General features: G+C 39.2%; 1 protein-coding gene across 1 annotated transcript; it reads left to right on the forward strand.

Moving 5' to 3' along the window:
• Positions 1-12996: 12996 nt before the first annotated feature.
• LOC106828921 (olfactory receptor 56A4) lies at positions 12997-13938 on the forward strand. The gene has a single exon (XM_014837734.3). The coding sequence runs from the start codon at positions 12997-12999 to the stop codon at positions 13936-13938; it is 942 nt and encodes a 313-aa protein (XP_014693220.1).
• Positions 13939-17876: the final 3938 nt, after the last annotated feature.

Raw genomic sequence — 17876 nt, forward strand, 5'->3', positions numbered from 1 at the left:
CAGCTGACAAAGAAGAGTGCTAGAGTCCAAACCCCAACATCACAAAGCTGAGTACGAATGGGTAAGTTTAGGGCTGAGAGACAGGGGTTAGTGACTGTGCAGCTCAAATCCATTCTGAACCTGAAAGCTAATGAGAATGTGAGGGACAGCTATAAGAGCACCCTGCAGAGCACGATAGCTCCCAGAGAATAGGAGACAGAAACAAGTCATTCAGTGCATGTAGGTAAAGACACACGACATAAAGTAATAGGGGCAGCTTTCATTGTGCGAAAGAATTTGGCATTAAACTGCGAGCAGGAATAGAGATCAACTGTCCCACACTGTGGGGGTTAGATAGAGTAACTACAACTCGGTGTTGCTGGGGGCTCCGGGGGCAGATTCTTCCAAAGCCACACTCACTAACAGCGGGAAAGAAAATGACATCCACTTGCCTACAGAAAGGGGCTCTTAATACCCTCAGGCTTGGCTCTCATTTTCTCAAGCCGGAGCCATGGGTGTGCTTGTCATTTTTAGAAAAAAACTCTCTAATAGGGCTTTTCTCCAACTCACGGCTGCTGGAAGAGTTTTATCCACCACCATCCTCCTACTGTCCCTCAGAGGACAGAAGGGCCAACTTCAACACCGATTGCCTAAAATGATACTAATAATCTCATTGTCATAATATAGTGATAATAATGATAGTAATGATAAAGAAATTAAAAGCTCAAATGTTTTGAGCACTTGCAAAATACTGGTGTTTGTGCATGATTGTATTTAATTTCCATAACAGGCTTCTATAGATGATTATAAAAATGAATTTTTTTGAAACATCTGCAGAAAGCATATAATCCATAGGAATATGATACATACTGTCAGGTGATATTTTCAAACATCTGGTCCACCCCATTGGTCTCCCTAGGAGAGCTTTCTCCACCTAGGCTATGCTTTCACCCAGCTGCAAACCTAGAAGGGACTCAAAGAGGAGTCAGTTAGTTGGTCAAAATTCAGATCTTAATTCCTGAACCAGGCTTCTCCAGATCAATGCAAGCGGCCAACGTAATTATAAGAAGTTTGACTTGAACTGGGTGTACACAGGGGTAAAAACTACCAACCTGTTGCAGAGATTTGTAAAGAATACAGGGACTAACATATCAGTTGCTATTGCTGGGGTTGAGGGCGGGCCGCCCGAAGGTGTGCCACTCTAGTATGCAGACTGTTTCGAGCTGAAGACAATGAAGCCTCAAAAGACTCAGGAAGAGCATCTGACCTTCCCCCTCAAACTGCCTAAAGGACTCTAACGTAGAAGGCCTGTTCCAGGAAGGAGCTCGTATCGGTGATAGCTATAGTATGATGGAAAATAGGTGTGATAAAAGGACACCAACAAACCCATTTTTTGGGCCTAGCAAAACCTGTTTAACAGACATTTGCATTCCATCTCTATGTAGATTGTCTCCTCCCCTTTGAAGTCCCAGACCACTATGTCCTCCTTGTCTGTAGCTTAGGATACTTAAACAGGTGGACTCAGCCAGATGGCTGAGTTACTCAGTTTCCTCTGGGTTTCTCCCATGTATACATGCTATTAAACTTTGTTCGATTTTCTCTTGCTAACCTGCCTCTGATTATTTGACCAGCCATAAGAACCTTAAGGAAAAGCGGTGAGGGGAAATTCTCCCACTTCCCTGACACTATTCCTCACAATAACTTGCACAAATTTAGCACATTAAGGGCCTCATAAACATCCCCTTACTTATAATATAAAACAGCTATGTGAAGAGTTGACAGTTTCTACAATGAATCTCTGGATCCATTACAATAGAGTCCTAAATTAAGGAACAGACAAGCCAGGTACATAAGTTTGGTCTCTGCTCCGGTTCTAAGGGTGGAGATTAAGTTTCTCACAGAATTCTCAAGCCCCATAAGGGTATTCAGGAAACTGAACACAATGGTCCTAAGACAGGCTTTGGAGTGAGTCCACTGACAGGTAAGGGTGATGGGGGAACAGGGTAACCCAAAGAGCCAGATCTTGAAGGGCAGACACAGCTCTGCTATGAGGTTACCACAGCACAAAAAAATCTCTTAGTACAGTGTTTGCACACATCTTGAGTGGATAGAATGAAGTAGCATAAACTAAAGGCATTTTAAATTGGTAGAGTACAAATGTTTTGTCAGTTTAACTAAAAAAAATAATCTATGAAGTGTTACTGCTAACACTGGCTGACTATGGTCCAATTTTACTGGAAGAGGGTACATTGAGAATAGAAGAAGGGGAGGATGGGGCCAGCCAACAGCCACTCCCCTCACTCCCTGGTTTGAGGGTAAGTCACATTTGCAGGAGGAATTTGCATGAGGAACACAGAGCCTTTTGAGAAAGAGGATCTGAAACCATTAAGCACTGCTATTCAGGAACAGAGCAGACTTAAATCAACACCCAGTGGCAAAAGAGAGCAACAAGTCCCCTGGAATTAAATTATCTGGAAGGAAAAGGAATCTATGCTGTGGCCAATGCCCAAAATAAAGACCTAAATGTTGTTGAGGGAATAGTACCTCATTTTCCACTATCATAAAGTGGAGTTTGGGAGTCTCTTAGTACATGGTCACCCTGATGTCTTATTGTGCTTCAGCATATATAGCTTCTAAGCATATGGGTGTTAACAATGAGAGCTGTGACCTCCGAGGACCAGTGTAGGACAAGGCTGTGCAGCCAGGGAGTCTAAACAACAGGGCATTACTGCCAGTTTATAAACGCTTCAATGCTAGCAGGTCAACAGTGCCACCTTGTGGCTATAAAGGGGAACAGCAATACTGGAGACAATTCAGGTCAGTTTCTGCTTGATGTTTGAAAGGGGTCTGACAACTCTGGGTATTCAGAAACCTCCTGGGATCTCCAACACCTAGGAGGAGCAGAGTTGATAGTTTCAAGAAGAGTGTACTGTGCTTCCTGCTATAGGGAACATGAGGATTTGAATGATTAATTTGAAAATAAAAGAGGTATAACAATTTATATTCCAATATTCTTTTCTTCAGTGACATTCAGGAGTTAATATCAAATCAACAGCTCACGTCAGGTATTAAGAAGGGTAGAATGTATCTCAGTGTTTAATAAGATGTTACATTAGCAGTATTTGGCTGAGGATTATATGTAATAATAACATTTATTCATTTGTCTACTCAGCCAAAAATTAGTTGAGTGCTTTATGTGTGATTAACATAATAGTGATTAGTATAAATAATTACTCTTTTTGCTTGAGGAAGACTGTCACTGAGCTAAAATCTGTGCCAATCTTCCTCTATTTTATGTGGGATGGCGCCACAGCGTGACTCAAAGAGTGATGCTAGGTCCACGCCCAGGATCCAAACCTGAGAACCCAGGGCTGCCAAAGCAGAGAGTGCAAACTTAACCACTAGCCACCAGGCCAGCCCCCAACTCTTCATTTAATTTTTATGCTATGCAGTAAATACTGCCTTGCTTCGTATCATCAACACTACTTCCCTATTGCACCAGTCTTTTTTTCTTAGTCAAGTGGATTGCATAATTCATCAAAATAATAAACATGTTGTAATGATCACCATACCTCATTCTTCCCAGTCTCCACAGAGTGACAGATTGTTCAATATGTGTAAATGCTTTTGAGAAAGAGCCTTTTGACTCTCACTTTTAGCATAAAGAGACTTGGATTTTTGGAAGTCAGATTTAGTGTCCTGCTATGCTGTTTCTAGCTGTATGAATTGGGTAAATAACTTAAACTCTCCATATTTCAGTTTGATTGTCTGACAAACACGAATAAGAGCAATTATTTCACTGTTTAATTTTTATTCAGTTATATACATAAAACATTGTATTTAAGGATGTTGGGTCTTGTCAAATGCTTTCTCTGCATCTATTGACATGATCAAGTGATTTTTATTCCTCACTTTGTTAATGTAGGCTATCACATTGATTGATTTGCAGGTTTTGAATCATCCCTGCATCCCTGGTATAAATCCCACTTGATCATGATGTTTGATACTTTTAATGTATTGCTGTATTCAGTTTGTCAATAATTTGTTGAGGATTTTTGCATGTATTTTCATCAGCAATATTGGCCTGTAATTTTGCTTCTTTGTGTTGTCTTTGTGTGGCTTTGGGATCAGGGTGATGTTGGTCTCAGAGAATGAGTTAGGAAGGATTCCTTCTTCAAATTTTTGAAATGGTTTGAGAAGGATAGGTATTAAGTCTTTAAATGCTGGGTAGAACTCACCTGAGAAGCCATCTGGTCCTGGACTTTTATTTTTGGAGAGGTTTTCCATTACTGTTTCGATCTCTTTTCTTGTGATTGGTCTATTCAGAGTCTCTATTTCTTCTGGATTCAGTTTTGGGAGGTTGTAGGAGTCTAAGAATTTATCCATGTCTTCTAGATTGTCCAATTTGTAGGCATATAGTTTTTCATAGTACTCTCTTATAATCCTTTGTGTTTCTGTGTTATCCATTGCAATTTCTCCTCTTTTATATCTAATTTTGTTTACTTGAGGCTTCTCTCTTTTTTTCTTAGTGAGTCTGGCTAAGAGTTTGTCAATTTTTTTTATTTTCTCAAAGAACCAGCTCTTAGTTTCATTGATCCTTTCTACTGTTTTGTTGTTGTATTTGTTTCTATTTTACTTATTTCTGCTCTAATTTTTATTCTTTCCCTTCTTCTGCTCACTTTGGGCTTTTTTCTTTTCTTCTTTTTCTAGTACTGTTAGGTGTAGTTTAAGATTGCTTATTTGAGATTTTTCTTGTTTGTTAAGGTGGGCCCCTATTGCTATGAATTTCCCTCTTACAACTTCTTTTGCTACATCCCATATGCGTTGGTATGGTGTATGTTCATTTTCATTTGTCTCCAGATATTTTTTTATTTCTTCTTTAATTTCTTCATTGATCCATTGGTTGTCCAGCAGCATGTAGTTTAGTCTCCACGTATTAGTCATTTTTCCAGCTTTCCTCTTGTAGTTGATTTCTAGTTTCATAGTATTATAATTGGAAAACATGCTTGATATGATTTCAGTATTCTTAAGTTTCTTGAGGCTTGCCTTCTTTCCAAGCATATGGTCTGTCTTTGAGAATGCTCCATGTGCACTTGAGAAGAATGTGCAGTCTGCTGATTTTAGATGGAGTGTTCTATATATATCTATTAAGTCCACCTGGTCTAGTTTTTCATTTAACTCCACTATTTCCTTGTTGACTTTCTGTCTGGATGATCTATCCATTGATGTAAACGGGGTGTTAAAGTCCCCTACTATTATTGGGTTGCTACTAATTTCCCCCTTTCGGTCTTTTAACAGTTGCTTTAACTACTTTGGTGTTCCTATGTTAAGTGCATATATATTTATAAGTGTTATATCACCTTGGTGGAGTGTCCCTTTTATCATTATATACTGCCCCTCTTTGTCTCTAATTGTGCTTTTTATCTTGAAGTTTACTATGTCTGACATAAGTATGGCAACACCTGCTTTCTTTTGTCTACCATGAGCTTGGAGTATTGTCTTCCATACCTTCACTCTCAGCCTGTGTTTGTCTTTAGAGCTAATATGTGTTTCCTGGGGGCAGCATATTGTTGGGTCTTGTTTTTCAATCCATCCTGCCACTGTATCTTTTTATTGGAGAATTCAATGCATTTACATTTAGAGTAATTATTGATATATGAGGGCTTAATACTGCCATTTTATCACTTGTTTTCTGCTTGTTCTGTATTTCCCTTGTTTCTAATCCCATGTATTTCCAACTGCCAGTTCAGTTTGGTGTTTCTCTACGATGGTTTCCTCAGTTTTCTCCTTATTTATCATTTGTGTCTCTGGTTTCTTGTTTAGTGGTTACCTTAAGTTTTGTATAAAAGATCTCATAGATGTGGTAGTCCATTTTCTGATAGCCTCTTATTTCCTTAATCCAAGCATGTTCCATCCCTTTCCTCTTCCCCATCTTAGTTATTGTCACAAGTTGTTCCGTTCTGTGTTTTGAGCTTGTGATTAAAATGAAGCAATTATGCTTATTTTTGATTCTTCTTTCCCTTTATCTTTAATGTTGTAATTAAGTGTTTGCTAACCTGTTCTGATAGAGAGCTGCAATTTTATGATTTTTTCTGTCATTCTCCTTGCTCAAGCCTTTGTAAACTCTTTCCTTTTTTTCATACATGAGAGCCTTCCTGATCATTTCTTGTAGGACAATGTCTTGTGGTGATGAACTCCCTCAGCTTTTGTTTATCTGGGAAAGTTTTTCTTTCTCTATCACATCTGAAGAATAGTTTCACTGGATAGAGTATTCTTGGCTGAAAGTTTTTGTCTTTCAGAATTTTGAATGTATTGCTCCACTCTCTCCTAGCCTGTATGGTTTCTGCTGAGAAATCCACTGAAAGCCTGATAGAGGTTCCTTTGTAAGTCATTTTCTTATGCCTTGCTGCACTTAGTAATTTTTGTTTGTCATTAACTTTTTCAGTTTTACTAATATATGCCTTGGAGAAGGACTTTTTCATTGATGTAATTAGGAGTTCTATTAACTTCATTGACAAATCTTGTATTTTTTTGATTCCTCGTCAGGAATTGTTAACTATAGTTGTTGACTATAATAATGCACATCTCATTAGGTTGTTATGAGGGTTAAATGAAATATCAAGTAATAGTCGGAATAATATGACACACTAAAAGCTCAATGAAGATTTATTATTATTATTACTAGTGTAATTCTTGGTGTGACTTCATGTTAAGTTTTGGTGCCCCTCTCTAAGATGGTGGAAACTATTCTTTCATGTATCACATTTCTAATATAGAGCATAGTGCTGACTACAAAGTAGGGTCAAATATTTGTCCAGTGAAAAAGTAAAAGTAATTTTAATCTTGCAGCAACCCTATGTTGGAAGATTCATCATCTCCATATTCCAAATGAAGAAATCATGGTCTGAGAGCTTACAAAAGTTGTCCAAGTGGAATGGCCTGGTGGCATAGTGGTTAAGTTCACGTGTTCTGTTTTGGTGGCTTGGGGTTGGCAGGTTCAGGTCCTAGGCATGGACCTATGCAATGTTCATCATGCCATGCTGTGGCAGGAGTCCCACATACACTATAAAAGGAGATTGCCATAGATGCTAGGTCAGTGACAATCTTCCTCAACCAAAAAAAAAAAAAGAAAGTTTGTCAACAGATGTTAGCTCAGGGCCAAGCTTCCTCACCAAAATATAAACAAATAAATAAATAAATGAAAGTTGTCCAAGGAAAAGCAACCAGGAAGTGGTAGAACAAGGGTTCAAACTTAAACCTTGAGTTGTCTCTTTCAACAGCCCAATGATATGGAAGTGGAGCGGGATTATCCCTTCATAAGAAACTCTGAGGACTAGTGTGTTTTGCCCACAGTAAACTGCATATCCTTAGCAACATGCTTTCATTGAACAATGATTTACTCTTGAAATACTTTTCTTTTTATTTAGCATGTCTATCAACTCTATTTGATGTTGCCAAGATCTTTGTTGCTTCACCTAAGACCTCTATAGAGAATTGTAGAGGTAAGGACAGGAGAGGAGTTAGTGCATGGAGGTAATGAGACTGCATTCCATCTACATTTCTGCCCTGGTATCTCCTTCTCCAGCAGTTATGAATAGGAAAGTATAAGACCCAGAACCAGACTCCACTTGTTCTTCTCTCTCCAAGATTCCTGTGCCCAAAGCCCAAAAGATCCTACATTTAGCCTAAGCATCCCTATCCTAAGAAGCATCTGGAAACCTTCACGGGAGAGGCTGTCTTCTAAGTCCTATTATGCATCAATTCAGAGTGGTGACTGTGCTGTGGCAATCCAACTTGTCTTCCCGAGGAAGCAATGCCGAGTGTTGCTCTGTGGAAAGTGAGTATTGTTTACAGTAGCATTTTCTGCAATTACACTTAGGAAGCAGAGTTTAGACAAAGAACAGCATGGAAGTAAAAAATTGCACATGAGACCATGAGCACAGACAGGGCCACCTCTAGGGATTTGCCTGGGTCCAGACCACTGACGCTCCCACTGCATGAGAAGGACTCACAGGAAAAATGCTACCTGCGCCCCTCAGCAGCCCATAGTCCGTGTTCCTCTGAGGTCCATCTCTTTTGCTTGCTGGAGATGTGCCTCTGTCACCTCCCTCCACAGAGTTAAAGTGCTAAGGATAGTTTATTCAGTTCTTCCCTACAGGAGTATCCATAGAAATTTTTCCTGAGAAGATTCTCATCATTGGGATTCCTTACCCTTCTTTTCCCAGGGTTTCTTTTTCTTTATTTAGACTCCCCAAAAGCCTTTGAGTTCTCCTGCCCTCACTCAATCCACAATGCTAAATTAAGCCTTTTATAATATACTCTCTTGAGAAATAGATCACAGGGCCTCAGGGCCCATGTGCCCAACAAGGGCATCAACTCCTGTGAATAAGGTAGATGGAAACAGCGTAATAGAGATCATAAAATCAGCCTCGAGAGACCTTGGAGGAGTCAGTTTAGGTGTTTTTTGCAACAGGCAGAAACAGCACATGCAGCCTTCTGAAGCTGGTGAGTCTCAAGTTGGGGCCAGGGAGATTTTGAGGAAAGAGAGAATGAGGAAAGGAGGGGAGTCTAGGAGGCTTGTGTGTGTAAGAGAAGGAACACTTTCAATAGGGCCTGGTATGGATGTTGAAGCTGCCAGGATGCTTAGATCCTGGTATAAAAGTGAATGGCATGGATTGACTTAACACTGTTAATTCATTCAGAGCTGAGGCTGACTGATTCCGTGGCTATACAAGGTTTGTGGGCCCAAAACTTCTGTAGGTTCAAAGACCCCCATCCATATCATGGCTATGAAGCTAAAGTTCTGTGCCTGGTTGTTCAGAATCTTTTCTGTACTAGTCTAAATTCATCTATGAGCCAAGGTGATCACCCCTTTTTCTAGGCAATTATAGCTGGACTTGGATCTTCTGTTGTGATTTTGCTTATTTAAGACTTATTTGACCTTTCTAGACAGTCAATATTTCATGGTCAGAGACAATTTTTTCTTCATTAGCACTCAGAACAAGGAACCACTATGACCACCCCTTTCAGAATATCAGTCTGTGAATACAAACTGATGAAATTGGGGTATTAAAGATTAAATCAACACCCTAGATGGCCAATGATTCCTCATTTCTCAAATTAGGAGGCCTCAATTTCACTGAGAAGAATAGAGAGAGAGAGAGAGAGGAAAATGGTCCCAGCTATTAAGGAATTTAAAATGAACTATAAAACAGAGCTGAAAGTATATTACTACCAGGGAGAATATGTGAGCTGTAAAGGAGGTCTGAAAAGGACATTTCTTCCCCGTATCAGTTAAAATATCCTCAGTGACATCCTTGGCTCCAGTCTCTCTCCAGTTTCTTACATTACATCCTGTAATCCTCCCCACCCCTCAAATACATCCTTTCTTCTCCACTTGTATGGCCTTTGTTCAGATCTTAGTCACTTTTCCTTTGGACTATTCAGGACTCTTCAAAAGCCTCCATCCCTTCTGTGCAATTCTTCTTTGTCCCATCTATGCCTATCTCTTCCCTATTTCAAATCTTCTGTGGTTCTTAACAGTATAGCATGATAATGCCTACTATCAGGTGTACCTCATGAGGTTGCCACTGCATAACTTTAAACACTGATTCCTGATGCTCCACTCTCCTACCTCCTTCCCCTAAAGAACTAAGGATCTACCAGCCCCTAACAGCTCGTATTGATCATTACTGAACATCCACCTAGGCTAGCCTTTCTTCTCTCATAATTACCTATAAGGACAGTCCCCCTCCTCCTCCAAGTGAATGCTACCTCTTTTTTGAATCTTTCTGTGATGCTTTCAGCTTCTCATGTCTCCATGCCTAAAGGGACCTCTGGAAATGATAGCTCTTTTCCCATCCCACAAAAACACTTGGTGTTAGATATCATTTCTCTATTTCATAAATGAGAAAACTAGGTACTATAGAGTGTAAATATTTGTCAGGGTCATACAATGAGTATAAGAGCCAGACCTGGAGTTCATTTCTGTCTGAGGCCAACTTTTCCACCATATAACATTCCTTCATTCATGTGCACTTCTGTCTTTTTCTCACTGTTTGTAAGATCACCCTCATTACAGCCATAATGATACTGCATTATAAGTGCTTGAAAGTCAATTTTCCTCTATTAATTAAGTAAACTCTCAGAGGATAATGATTTTTGCTAAATCCATGCTATACACTAGTGTGTGAAACATTAACACCAGGCACTGAGAAGGCACTGACAGTTTTCTCACTTGTTCAAATAGAGCAAGTCACTCTGAGTATCCAGAACTTGAGGTTATTGGAAATGAAAAGCCTTTTCAGAAAACATGAGTGAGTTTTCTCTTCTTATTACTTCTCTGATTCACACTGAGGGGTATTTTCTGAATTACATACGGAAGTACAGTACAGAGCTGACACATAATTGTCCCCATCCCAGTTTTAACTCCTGAATCCTTGGTTTGTCTTAAAGCCCCACGATGGGTAGAGTGTGTGTGTGTGTGGTATATACTGTATAATCTTTATTTGGAAAGTTCAGGATATTCAAAGTGAAAGTCCTGGACCAAATCAACACCTTCATTACCTTCTCTGGCACCTGGAGTCTGATCCTTTCTCATACGCACATTACTCTCCTGGAGGAGACTTGTCAGATGGGACAGAGGAGCAGCATCAGTAATCCCAACTATACTGATTATATGTCTCCTGGGCTCCCTCTCTCATCCCGCTGTGATTCTCTGGCTCTTTCCTGCTTCTTTGACAGAGACAGCCATTACTGTCACCCTTCTTAGTACTTGGCCACTGTGCTCTTTCTTTAACAGTGAAGGAAAAACGATGGTACTCAACAAAAGAAACATCCCCACTAGAATTCCTTCACTAAGTTGTGAAATTAATACAAAAGAAAATGATTTAATTAGCTCAAGGTAGAAAGCGAGACAGTAAAAAGAGGGATTGGCCTGAGACAAGGTGTGGTTATCTGAGCTTCCAACAGAGCTTCTATTGAGGACCTAATCTGGGAGCTCTGGATATATCAAACATCTCAATTTACAAACATGTTTTCCCTCACTGAGTATGGAAAACCAAATTCTTGGGAGGTTAATAGGATAAAACACGTGTGGTGGATGGCATGAAGTAGAAAAACTGTAATTTGCGGCCATTGTTAAAAAGGGAACAGAAAGAACTCATTTCCAGGATGCTACTCAAGAACATTGGCTGCCATATTTTTAATAGCAAGACCGATTCCTGTTAAGAAGCAAAACAAAAAAAGAGAATGTTCATTTTTCTAAAGGGTAGGCTATCCGGAAAGTAACAATATGTTGTGCAAAACAGAACAAAAAGACCTTTTCACTCATGACCTAAAGTATCTGTGAACACAGATAATTTGCTTCTGCTTCAGAGGGAAAGACATTTCTTTTCTAGGCAACTGGACATTTGCTCTCACCTTGAAATGTGGAAGCAGTGCTGTAGTCGGGGATGGCTACTTTTCGTTTTGTTTTTGTAGGAGATCGAACTTATATTTTTCTTTGTTTTGTCTCATTACCAAACTGTCTAATACAAGGCCTACAGTTTTATTATGCAGATAGTACTTCCTCAGTTTTTTTTCCAATATAGAATTTTTGTGTGACTAGAGGAGTGGGAGAGCTACAAAAAGAAGTTCTACGTCATACTAATGAATCAATCACCTCCTATCCTTTCTGGAACCTTGTTCCATCAAACATTTCCTTTTTCTCCTAAATTTTTCACAACCAAAACCCTTGAAAATTCTTATCAAAGTTTTAGATTTTAAATCATTTTCAGGTGTTCTCCAATAATTTATATGATAATACATCTTTACCTTACTTATTTTTTTCTTCAAATAACAACGAATACATCTTCATTTGCAGACTTGAATTTCCTGCTGAGTTACAGGCATGTTATATTTTGAATGATTGCTACCTGGATATTTTGCAAACATTTCCTGCGTGACACTTCAAATATGCATTCATCTTCTTCTCAAAAGCCCCTCCTTTTTTCCCATTCCCTTTTCTAATTTCTCGGTAGAGATTTCATTCGTTTTGTCACCCCAAAACAAAAAGTCATCTCTAACGCTGTAACTTAGGATTCAAGACCCTGTTTTATTCATCTTTCTTCAGTTTGTTACATATCACCTTGCCCAAGAGTGAGCAGTAAGTACATGTTTGGGCAATGACTGAATAATGAATCCTCAAATGTTTTTCTTTACTCTTCCCCTACATGTAATTCTTACTGATTTTCATTTTGAAATGTGTGTCTGATCCATTTCTTCCTGTCCTTCCTAACCAGGAATAGCTCTTGGCATAAAGGAGACAATCACTAGGAGATCGCTGTTCAAGGAGCAGGTAGGTGCTTGGTGCAGTTTCAGAGATACAGGACAATTCAGAGGACCCTCTTAAGGACTCACCCAGAGAATAGAGCAGGAAAGGCTGTGCTACCTCTAATCCAATTATTTATTGAAGAGTGAAAATAAGGAATCGTGAAGTCAGTCCCTCTCCAATTGCATGGAATACGGTCCTGGACTTTTCTAGGGCTAACCATGGAGACAGCTAAACAGAACTCTCTGTATAGCTATCTGTTCTACCCTCTGAGTAAAAGAACGGCTTATTTAAGTCATTGTGCTTGTGAGTCTAAATTTTCTGTATTGACTGAAAGCAGAGACTCTAGAGCCACCCTCTAGTTTTGATCAAATTATCCTACTCCCTTTTAACTTTACTTTTTTATCTGTGAAATTATTATAACAATATTAATTATTCATAAGTTGTTTTTAAAAGGATGACATGAGATAATTATAGTAAAGCATTCAGCTTAGTGCCACCACATGACAAATATTCAGTTAAATGTCAGTGAGGATTGATGATTATGATGATGAGGATGATGGTGATTTAAAAACTTGATTGGGACAGGTTAAGAGCCCCAATGAAAATCTAAGTTCTACTACCTAGAACACATATTTTCTGTTTTGTTATATTCTGTCTTACATTTTAAGGGACTCTCTATTTCCAGTGTGATCAAGATACATTACATGGCTTCACCCAACAACTACTCTACTGCTCCAGTCTCCGAATTTCTCCTCATCTGCTTCCCTAACTACCAGAGTTGGCAGCACTGGCTGTCCCTGCCCCTCAGTCTCCTCTTCCTCCTGGCCATGGGGGCCAACATCATCCTCCTAATCACCATCTGGCTGGAGGCCTCTCTGCACGAGCCGGTGTACTACCTGCTCAGCCTCCTCTCTCTCCTGGACATGGTGCTCTGCCTCACTGTCATCCCCAAGGTCCTAGCCATTTTCTGGTTTGACCTCAGGTCCATCAGCTTCTCAGTCTGCTTCCTCCAGATGTTCATCATGAACAGTTTTTTGACCATGGAGTCCTGCACATTCATGGTCATGGCCTATGATCGCTATGTGGCCATCTGCCACCCATTACGATATCCATCCATCATATCTGATCAATTTGTGGCTAAGGCTGCCATATTCATTGTGGCCCGGAATGCCCTCTTTTCTCTCCCTGTTCCGATTCTTTCTGCCAGACTCAGATACTGTGCAGAGAACATCATCAAGAACTGCATCTGCACTAACCTGTCTGTGTCCAAACTCTCCTGTGATGACATCACCTTCAATCGGCTCTACCAGTTTGTGGCAGGCTGGACTCTACTGGGCTCTGACCTCATCCTTATTGTTCTCTCCTACTCTTTTATCCTGAAAGCTGTGCTAAGGATCAAGGCTGAGGGTGCTGTGGCCAAGGCCCTGAGCACATGTGGTTCCCATTTCATCCTCATCCTCTTCTTCAGCACAGTCCTGCTGGTTCTGGTCATCACTAACCTGGCCAGGAAGAGAATTCCGCCAGATGTCCCCATCCTACTCAACATCCTGCACCACCTCATCCCCCCAGCTCTGAACCCCATTGTTTATGGTGTGAGAACCAAGGAGATCAAGCAGGGAATCCAGAAGCTACTGAGGAGTTTATAAGAGGTAAAAAGGATCAGATCTACCTTTGGAACTGTTAATAAAAGTCAGGAATTATCTTTATGTTGGAAAAAAAATTTCACTTTTTAATCCTGGAATGAGTTCTGATTCTCCTTCTTCTTAATACTTAGCCAGCAATGAAAACACTCTTCTGTGAATCCTTGTTTATTGTTGCTTCAAAGGAAACCTCCCTTTCCTAGATTCTGTGGTCACTTGGGAATTTTCCCTAACCAAATCCTTAACTGAGAGTCTTGCCAAGTCTTAGCCAAATGGAGCTGGATTAGAGTAGGAGTGTTTTACTAGTAAAGAGATAAACTTCATACTTAAAAACGTCTGCCTGTCTCCTGGGTTTCAAAGGACATATATGCCTCTCCTGTCTCCTGTTTCAGTCATGGTTTTTGTGTTGTGAAGGGTTGACTGAGGTGAAATATAGATATTTACTCCAGAACTTTGGCTCTTGGAGTTGAATTCTTTACCCTGAACTTCCCTGAATCTTTTCTTTGGCACCTGTGGCACATATGACATCTTCTGATTCCAGATCCTGTTGAGATTTTCTGTGTGTGCAACCTCTCCAGTTGTAGCATTTCCTATTCTTTATTTCTGCTAAGATTCTTTCTTCAGTTTTTTTTTGGGGGGGGGGAAGTAGAATGAAAGCTCTTTAGGGTTTTTTTTTGTGGGGGGAGTTGTATTGTTTGAAGTGTTATATGTTCTTTTCTTCATTATCTTCAACTTCATGATTTTATAATCTTCACTTTATCCCATATATCTGCCTATAAGGAACTTAGAACTTTCAATCAAATTTCAGGCAGCATCCCTGTCCCACTATGACCTGCCCATCCTGGGCACAAATCAGCTGTCTTATCCTTTCCTTCTGTTGCCCTGTTTGCTTCAGGCTCCATCCTGAGCTGTGGCTATTAGATGTGGACAGTTTTCTAGGCATGGAAGCTCTAGGGTTTGATTTTCACAGATTAGTGTGCTCCATTATTTTGCAATCCCCTTCTTAATGATGCCACATATTAAACCAGTATTTCCAAGCAAATTGTACAGTAGCAACCTTTCTCTTTTGAGGATGAAAATTAAGAGTTTCAATACCATCATTTTTCCAAGAATCATTTAAATAAATTTCCAAGTTGGACTATCCTACTTTCTTTTGTATTGAAGCTTATTTATGCTGAATGACTGTTATTGAAATTTAAGATTTTTACAGTATTATTTTCTCGTGTATCATTTTATTTTTTACTTTTCCACTTTTATTGACATGTAATTGACATATGACATTGTATTAGTTTAAGATGCACAATACAATGATCTGATATTTGTGTGTATTGCAAAATGGTTACCACAATACATTTAGTTAGCATCCATCAACTCACATAGCTACATTTTTTTCCCTTGAGATGAGAATTTATTTTTTAGGATATCTTTCTTTGGCACTAGACACCTGGTCTTCCTGTGCATTCAGGAGGTGTAAATGCCACTGCATGCATGCATTTTTGAAATGCTGGGTTCTGAAAGAGCTTTCTTTAGGATCTATTGTGTCATATTTCATAACATTGGTCTCATCCAGGTATCAAGGGATTGAGTCAGCTGAGTTACCCGTCATTTTCTTTCATCCCGTCTAATCTCTCCTTTCCATAGAGTTACTACTAGTTGGATACCTACCATGTGCCAGACACTTTATATGCATTCTTATTTTACCTACACATTTGCCCTGAGAGTTTTTTTGTTGGCCCTAGGTAGAAACTGAATTTCAGAGAAGTAAAATGACTCCCAAGGTCAGAGCAATTGAGCCAGGATAAATCCACGTCATTTGGGTTCCTGAAACCTGAACTCTTTCCACAACACTGCTGGTCCCTACCTTGGCTGTGCAACAGCATAACCTGGTGAGTTACAAAAACCCATGAGTTATATCCCAAGCTTCTCATATCCCCAGCCCAAGCATGGTGCCTGGCATGTAGTAGGCACATTATAAATAGTAATTTGATGCCCAGCAGTTTATGGCAGGTAGGAAGCAATCTATAATGTTTGAGTTATAGAATGATCATAGATTTATAAACAAGTCTTAATATGGTTATCAAAAGGAGATATGCCCTTACTCTATGTAGTATCACAACATTTTTAAACACTTTCCTACTTTTATTATGTAGTTATTCTATTTTTAAAAATTTTCCAGTTTCATTGAGATATAATTGACATGTAACACTGTATTAGTTTAAAGTGTACAACATAATGATTTGATATATATATAGTGAAATGATTCCCACTATAACTTTAGTTGACATCCCTCACCTCACATAGTTACAATTTTTTCTTGTAATGACAACCTTTAAGATCTACTCTCTAAGCAACCCTGAAATACATAATACAATATTGTTAACTATAATTACCATGATGTATATTATAGCCCCATAACTTATTTATCTTATAAGTGGCAATTTGACCACTTTCACCCATTTCTGCCACCCCTTACCTTCTACTTCCGTCAAGAAGCAATCAATTTTCTGTTTCTATGAGTTCCATTTTCTTAGATTCCGTATATAACTGAGAACATACAGCATTTGTCTTTCTCTTTCTGACTTATTTCACTTAGCATAATGCCCTCAAGCTCCATCTATGTTGACACAAATGGCAGGAAGTACTTATTTTTCATGGCTGAATAATATTTCACTGAATATATATACCACATCTTCTCTACCCATTCAATAATTGATGGACATTTAGGTTGGTTGCATGTCTTTGCTATTGTGAATAATGCTGCAATGAACATGGGAGTGCAAATATCTCATTTATATCCTGTTTTCATTTCCTTTGCATATATACCCAGAAGTGGAATTGTTGGATCATATAGTTCTATTTCTATATTTTTTTAAAGATTTTTTTTTAATTTTTTCCTTTTTCTCCCCAAAGCCCCCCGGTACATAGTTGTGTATTCTTCGTTGTGGGTTCTTCTAGTTGTGGCATGTGGGACGCTGCCTCAGCGTGGTCTGATGAGCAGTGCCATGTCCGCGCCCAGGATTCGAACTAACAAAACACTGGGCTGCCTGCAGCGGAGCGCGCGAACTTAACCACTTGGCCACGGGGCCAGACCCTATTTCTATATTTTTGAAAGATCTCCATACCATTTTCCATAGTGGCTGAGCCAATTTACATTCCCACCATCAGTGTGCAGGAATTCTCTTTTGTCCCGAACTTTGCCAAGACTTGTTATCTTGATGATATCTTATTTTGTCTTCTTGGTGACAGTTGTTCTAAAAGGTGTAAGGTAATATCTCATTGTGGTTTTGATTTGCATTCCCTGATGATTAATGATGTGGAGCATCTTTTCATGTGCCTGGTGGCCATCTGTACATCTTCTTTGGAAAAATGTCTATTCAAGCCTTCTACCCATTTTATGATTGGATTGTTTAGTTTTTTGCTATTAAGTCGTATGAGTTCTTTATATATTTTGGATATTAACTTCTTATCAGATACACGACTTTCAAATATTTTCTCCCATTCTATAGTTTGCCTTTTCATTTTTTTAATGATTTTCTTTGCCATGCAGAAGCTTTTTAGTTTAATGTATCCCGCTTGTTTATTATTGCTTTTGTTGTCTTCACTTTTGGTGTCAAATCCAAAAATTCATTGCCAAAACCAAAACCAAGGAGCCTACCTCTCATTTTGTCCTCTAGGAGTTTTATGGTTTCAGGCCTTACATTCAAGTTGTTAATCTATTTTTTGAGTTGAATTTTGTTTATTGTGTAAAACAAATGTCATTTCATTCTTCTGCATGTGGCTGTCCGGTTCTCCCAACACCATTTATTGAAAAGGCTACATCATATCCATATGATATATCTGATGTAGATAGTTGATAGATAGGTAGATACATAATACATACATAGAGAGAGAGAAAGAGGGAGAGAGAGCCTTAGATGAGATTAGAGTCCTGGCCAACAACTTTT

This window comes from Equus asinus, chromosome 20, assembly GCF_041296235.1.
Source record: "Equus asinus isolate D_3611 breed Donkey chromosome 20, EquAss-T2T_v2, whole genome shotgun sequence".
Classification (NCBI taxonomy): domain Eukaryota; kingdom Metazoa; phylum Chordata; class Mammalia; order Perissodactyla; family Equidae; genus Equus; species Equus asinus.